This window comes from Antechinus flavipes, chromosome 6 (genome assembly GCF_016432865.1).
Source record: "Antechinus flavipes isolate AdamAnt ecotype Samford, QLD, Australia chromosome 6, AdamAnt_v2, whole genome shotgun sequence".
Classification (NCBI taxonomy): Eukaryota; Metazoa; Chordata; class Mammalia; order Dasyuromorphia; family Dasyuridae; genus Antechinus; species Antechinus flavipes.
In genome coordinates this window covers 252,273,881-252,280,932 of record NC_067403.1, presented here as the reverse complement: position 1 = coordinate 252,280,932, position 7,052 = coordinate 252,273,881, and the positions used below count along the sequence as shown (strand labels likewise).

The 7,052-nt window shown below is 43.9% G+C and overlaps 1 protein-coding gene across 1 annotated transcript in view; it reads right to left on the bottom strand.

Moving 5' to 3' along the window:
- LOC127540445 (membrane-spanning 4-domains subfamily A member 6C-like) overlaps positions 1 to 1,696 on the bottom strand; it is an 8,995-nt gene extending 7,299 nt beyond the window's left edge. The window contains exon 1 of the mRNA XM_051965140.1: positions 1,639 to 1,696. Within this exon, the coding sequence (XP_051821100.1) occupies positions 1,639 to 1,689 (51 nt within the window). The 5' untranslated portion in view covers positions 1,690 to 1,696. The remainder of the gene's footprint in view (positions 1 to 1,638) is intronic.
- Between the last annotated feature and the right edge of the window lie 5,356 nt (positions 1,697 to 7,052).

The window sequence follows — 7,052 nt, the reverse complement described above, 5'->3', positions numbered from 1 at the left end:
ATACACTTATATATGGGGGTATGTATATATATATATATATCCACATATTTTTAAATGTACATACACATATAGAGAGAGACATAGATAAGCAAGGTCATGGATTCCAGGTTAAGGAACCTTGGTCTAGTTATCTCCAAGTTTCTATCTTTAAAAACTTATTTTCTAAGATTTTCCTTTTGCCACATACCTCCCCCCCTCCCAAATCTAGCATTTAGCACAGTCCCTGACACCTAGCAGGGCTTTTGTTCACTGACTGTTAACTATTAATGTTTCTAATTCTGTCAGCCCCAGGTTCTTCGGTTATAAGACGGAGATAATAGCATCTCTTGTCCAGAGCTGTCATGAGGATAAAAATTTTGTCAATATTTGTAAAGCCAGCAGAGTTCCTGGGACATAATAGGGCTTTAATCAATGCTGGCTCCTTTCCCTCTTTCCCTCCACTAACAACCAGTTGCTCTGCTAAGGACTGACAGACAGAAGTACATCTTTCCCATCCTCAAGGAGCTCAGTCTGTGGGAAGAGACGATACAAGCACACCGTTATACACAAGGTGATGGGGGAGGGAGAAGACCACTATCTCTCAGAGATGGCTGGGAGGGCTGACATTGGGGGATTATCTCCATTCCTTGAGATCCTGAATGGGAACAGCTCAGTAGCATCAATTGAAAGATGCATTCTGGACTGTGTATCCTCATCTGCAGAAAGAGGTAGCTGTGTGGGGAGGAGGGCAGGATGTGTTTTTGGTATATTCCTGACCCTTGGGCAATCTGGTAAAGTCTATGAACTCTTCACAGAATAATGTTTTAAATGTATAAAAATAAAATACATAGAGTTCCAAAAGAATCCAATAAACTTATATATATATATATGTATGTATGTGTGTGTGTGTATGAATACATCTATACATATATGTGTATATATAATGCCTATAGTTGATAGCTATATTTATATATTTTAACATAGATTTGGCAGCATATATACATATATAAACATATTTTTGCATATATATATATATATATACACACACATACACATTCAGATAAAAAGAGACATAGACTTATATAAAGCAAGGTCATCAATTCCAGGTTAAGAAATCTTGGACTAGTAGTCTCCAAGTTTCTATTTCTAAAAACTTATTTTCTAAGATTTTCCTTTGGCTACCCATTGGCCCTCCCACCATTCTACAATTAATGACATTAAAATCAATCTCTTTTCCAACCTATTTTTTTCCTTGAGAAGAGGGATTTCAGTTCTTATTTTCTTTTCCAAATACACAATCCAACCATGACAGTTCTTCCAATCATGACAGGATGATGAAATCCCAACAGGTTTGCCTGCCTGCTTTTCTATATATGTACGTATATATCATATACATGTTTCTTTATACACATGTTTAAACACATTTATGTATTCACATATATGTGCACTGTATATATTTATATGTGTGTGTGTATGTCTTGTCTATTTTACTTACAAGCTGTAAAAGAAATTTCACATTTCTATTGGTCAGTCGGGGGCATTGGACGCTATAAATGCTTTTTGAAGTCATAAACATTTAGGAGACCCTGACTCTGTTCCTCCCCAAAGCTCCACCATCCTCAATCCTGGGCACAATCATCAGAAGATCTTCGTTCTTACCCCCAAAACTCGGATTTCTTCTTGTATAGAGATATAGTCATCGACATCCATTTAACCTGGGAAGCAAGGAAGACAGGAGAGAAGGACAGTGATTGAAATGAAATAATCTTTCTGAGGTTTGTCATCGAATCAAAACCAGTAAAGCTTATTTTAAATTAAGATTTTGCCAGATATTATATACATTAAGTCCCAAGCAGAATAAGTTCCCCCCTCACTTTTTCCCCCAGTTTTAACTTTCAACTCAACTGATGGATTGTATAAATGGAATAAATGTACTGAATTCTAGACAATCCAAAAAAAAAATACTGAGAATTCTATTGCTGCAGTCCATTTCCATTTCTCAATTTTCACCACCTTTCACTCCCTGAAAATTAGTTTTTCTGCTAACCTTTTCTGCTGACCCATCCTTGGCCAAAACCTAAAGTCTTCCCTAAATATTGACTTTTGCAGCCCCACCCCCCAAAAAAACCAGTTTCTTACCCATAGAGGCTTAAGAAATGCTTTTTGAATGGAATAAAATGTCTATTATTGATCCCACTTTCACTTGTAGCTCCTTCTGCAAACCGTTGGAGATCCTTGTCAGTCCTTTCTCATAGTCACATCGTGACTGTGATTGGCCTATTGCATTTTGGCTTATAGTCATCCCTGTTGGTTTCTTGTCTCCCTAACTAGACTGTAAATCCCATGAAGGCAGGGACAAAGTTGTCTTATTTAAACAACGTTTCTTCTGGTGCTTGATCCTGCAGGAGCTCTATACAGATTAGGTACTTAAGCTATTGTGTCAAAAATCTATTACCTTTCCTTTTCTGGGATTGATAGTAAACTCCTTGAAGGCAGGGACTATTTCATTTTTGTATCTCCAGATACTTAATATTTGCATGCTTGATTTCCTGATGCTGCTTGTTGTTGTTCTTATTCTTTTTGTTTTTCCTCTTCCTCTTCTCATTCTTGTTCTTATTCTTGTACTTCTTCCTCTTCTTGTTCTTGTTTTTCCTCTTGTTCTTGTGTTTCTGTTCTTATTCTTGTTTTTCTTCCTCTTCTTGTTCTAGTTATTCTTGTTCTTTTTGTTCTTTTCCTTTTTTTCTTGTTCTTCCTCTTGTTATTTTCTTATTATTCTTATTTTTGTTCTTGTTCCTGTTATTCCTGTTTTTTTCTCATTGTTCTTGATGTTCTTGTGCTTATTCTTGTTTTTCCTCTTATTGTTGTTGTTCTAGTTCTTTTTGTTGTTCTCGATGGCCTTCCCATCTTTTTTGTTTTTGTGCTTCTTCTTGTTCTTTGTCTACTTGTTGTTCTTCCTCTTGTTCTTGTTATTCCTGTCTTGTAGCTCTTGTTCTTATTCTTGTTCTTACTCTTGTTATTCTTACTCTTATTTGTTCGTATTCTTGTTCTTCCTCTTTTTATTGTTCCTTTTTTCCTATTGTTCTAATTGTTCCTGTTGTTTTTGTTGTTCCTTTTCTTCCTCCTCTTGTTGTTTTTGTAGTTCTTGTTCGTATTGTTGTTCTTCCTCTTCTTGTTTTCTTGTCCTCCTCTTCCTCCTTCTCCCTTGTCTTCCTCACTTACTTGGTAGCTGTGAGCAGGGCCCAGGAGAATCATGGTTCTCCAACTCTTTTTTCTTTCTTTTGACTACTTTGGGATTACTCTCTCTCTCACACACACACATGCTACCATCCGACCAAATGAGCCTCCTCCACATTCCCTAACAGCAGAAGGAAGAGAGAGTACCTCCTAGGTGCCAGGCACTGGGTTAGCCTTTAAAAACTATCCTCATTCAATCATCACAACTCTGTACGGCAGGTGCTGTTACCAGCACCACTCTACAGTTGAGGAAATTGGGGCAGATAAGGGTGACTGGGTGGTGCAATGGCCGGAGCACTAGGCCTGGAATCAGGAAGTCCTCAGTTCAAATTCAGCCATTTCCAAGCTGTGTGACCCTGAACAAGTCACTCCACCCTGTTTGCCTCAGTTTCCTCATCCTCATCCTCTTGCCTGAAGGAGATGGCAAAACCACTCCATGGTTTTTGCCAAGAATATTCCCAAGGGGGTCATGAGGAGTCGGACATGACTGAAAGCGAGGGAACAAGAGACAGTGATTAAGTGACTTGCTCAGTCCAGCAGCTAGTAAGGGTTTGCCTTTGAACTTGGCTCTTCCTAACTTCAGTCCCCAAACTTTGTGCCTTTAGGTGCCACCTAGTGGCCACTGTGCAGTCTCCTAACTCTGCCTTTGCACTATTTCTGGAAAGTCCTGCCTACCTGAGAGGTTTTCTGACTCCCAGGTTCCTTCAGGAAGGTGAGTAGGAGAGTGTGGGGTTAATAGGCGGAGAGGGGAGGGACTGGCCTTTGTTGAAACACTGTCCAGCTCCAGGTGAGCACCGAGGAGGTATTTAAATGACTTCTGTTGAATCACAGCGGGCATTTGAACCGAAATTCACTTCCAATCACCAAGTCCCAATTTTATCTGAGCAGAAAAAATCATGGCCACATCACAGACCTCAGATATCCCATGAACATGAGACACCTCTAGATATCTGAAGGCAGTTCTCTGCCCCCTGCTCCCCACCCCAAACTTGTCTTTTTCAGGTTAAACACGTCCAGTTCATGCACTGCCTGCCCGATAACATGTGCTTCTAATTTCCTTTAGAACTGCACCTGAGGGAATGAGCACTCAGTGAGGACTTGCCATTGGTAAAGTCAAAGCAGTTCAGCATCCACGGTGCAGTTTGTACTCTTTAGGAATCACTGGGGCACTCACAGGGGAAGAGACTTGCCCAAGGTCTCTAAGCCAGCATGTGCCGGAGGCGGGAAGCATCCCCAGGTCTGACTCCATGGCCAGCCTTTTATCCACAATACCATACTGAGGTGTCCCGTAGAGGCAAGCATCACAAAGGAATTCCGATTAATTAGAGAGTAAGGTAGGGAAAATTCCAAGTGAGAGTCCAGAATGATTAGCACTCACTACTGAAAAGGGAATGTGGTTTCCTTCCTTTTAAGGGTGACTGTGACCTGGACTAACCACTATTACGTAGAAAAGCAGCTCTCTTAGAAGGCAGCAGACAAGTCTCTGATGCAATTCCCTGGGGAGATGTTCCCTATCTCAGTCAAATCATGGTGCAGCAAACAAACAAACAAACAAACGAATGAATGAATGGATGGATAGAAAAAAATACCAGAAATGAAGAATACAAAGATTTGTTTCTTTTAAAAAGGCCCCAAATGACTGACTTTGGGTATCTAAGGAAATAATCAGACTTTTTTAGTTGCTTAATGGCAATCAGGAGTCCAGCAAATTTGGAAAACGGATTCTAGGTCATTCTAGACCCAAACGAGCCTGTGTGAGGATTGCACTCCTCCCCATGGGTCTTTCAATTCAAAGCCAATCTCAAAACTGATCACATCATATCCAACCGAATTTGTAATGCGCCAGGGCAGAAATTTGAACTTCCATTAAGAAGGAAGCTGGCTCAAATCCATAATTATCAGAAGCTTAGTGAGATGCGGCCTTCCTGAACAATTCATACCTACTACTTTGGTCCTAGACGAGCGCAGACAAAAGCTGCTTCTTCTCCTTTGGGTCTCCGGGACACCCAAGCATCCAATCCCCACGGAGGCTGCTTTAGTCAAAAGCAAGAAAGATTTGGAAGGGGTTCCTTCAATCCGTTCCACTTCCCAACCTTCCCTTCGGGAATCTTCAAAAACTGGGACCTCCCAAGAAAGACAGATGGGCTTTTAAGAAGAGGGGATTTGGAACTCGGGACAGACTAGATAACTGGGGGGCTCCAGAAGAAGGTTCCCATCTTCCAGCCAGCTAGATTACCTTCTATTTCAGGCAGAATTAGGACAGCAGCTGTGTGACCGTCCCTACCGTCCCAGCCCAACCCAAAATGCTGTGATTCTGTCCAATAGACGAAATGATGAAATGGATAAAGAAGGTAGAAGCCCCGAGTTCGAATTCGGTCTCCTACTTAAAACACCTGTGTGACCTCAGGCAAGTCCCAACCTCCTTGGGTCTCAGTTTCCACTTCTGTAAAATGAGGGGGTGGACCGGACTGCCCTAGGACTCTTGGGGAAACACTGGGGAGCAGGATGGGGAGGGAACCAGGATTAGCAGGAATTGGGGGCGCACCCGCCAGCTCCCTGTCCCCGTCTCGGCTCTCCCTCTTAGTCCAGGGATAGAAAGTTCCTCGGGGAAAAGCCTGGGGTGGGGAGTTAACGCCTCCCCACTAACCAACCGCCACTATCTCGACATACAAAGTCCCGCAGGAATCCCCAGGGCGCAGGGAGAGCGCGAGCGTGTCCCTCGTGGGGCTGCGGGGTATGTGGGGGGTTCCGCCAAGCTAAGTGCGCTCAGCCACTGACAGGTGGGGAGAGGCGAGCGATGAGGGAGCCCCCTGCGCCGCCCCTCCCATTCCCTCACTCCCCAGCCCACGCAGGGACACGTACACACACGTCTGGAGGCTTTCAGCCGAGCCCTGCTGTCCCCCATCGTGGAGTCAGGAGCGGGCTCGGACTGCCGGAGTGCTGAGGGATCTGGATTCCAGCTCCGTCCCTTACGGTCCCTGTGGCTTCTGGCTTTTTCATTTTCCCATCTGAAAAATTCAGGGTGTTAAACTTCTGAGCCCGTTTCAAGGTCTAAAAGCCCTTCAAGCGGATCCCCTTGCTTGAGATCGGGTCAGTAAGAACCGGGAGGAGAAGCTCTCCGCGAGCCCTCTCTGCCTAAGAGCTACCTCCTCCTCCCACCCCCCCCAGGGCCTGGCTCGGAGGGACCCGGCTCTACTGGGGCGTCCTCAGGCTCCCTAGGTAACCTCACTTTGATCACGTTTATCACACCCCTCCTCTAGGGGACTTCTCTGACGCCTGCTTCAACTAGAAAAGGTCCCTTCCCTTTCTTCTCACGCTCTGCATAGATCCTCATAACCTGGCTTCTGACCTTGTTATTCCACCCGAACTGCTCCCCAAAGTTGCTCATGATCTTTTAGATGTCAGATCCAATGGGCTTTTCGAAATCGTTCTCCATGATCTCTCTGCCGTTATCGCCCTCTCCTTCTCCACACTTTCTTCTTTCACTCACCCCTCTCCCCCCTGGTTCTCCAGCTCCTCTGACAGCTCCCTCTAGGTCTCCCCTAGCTCACACCTTCTACAGGTGTTCAAGACTGGGTCCCAGGTTCGCTTCTTCCTCTTACCTACTCGTCGTGATCTCATCAGCTCTAAGGATTTAATTTCCATCTCTATGCTTATCCTGCCTTTCTTGCTCTAACCTCTCTGGTAGCTTCTGACTTCACGGTTCCAACTACCTTTTAGCCATGTCAAACTGGATGTTATGAGTCCATAAAGATCTTCCTCCCTCCACATTCCCTCCCACCCACCTTCCCTATTACTGTAGAAGGCAGTTGCCATCTTCCCGGTCCCAGATTCACAAT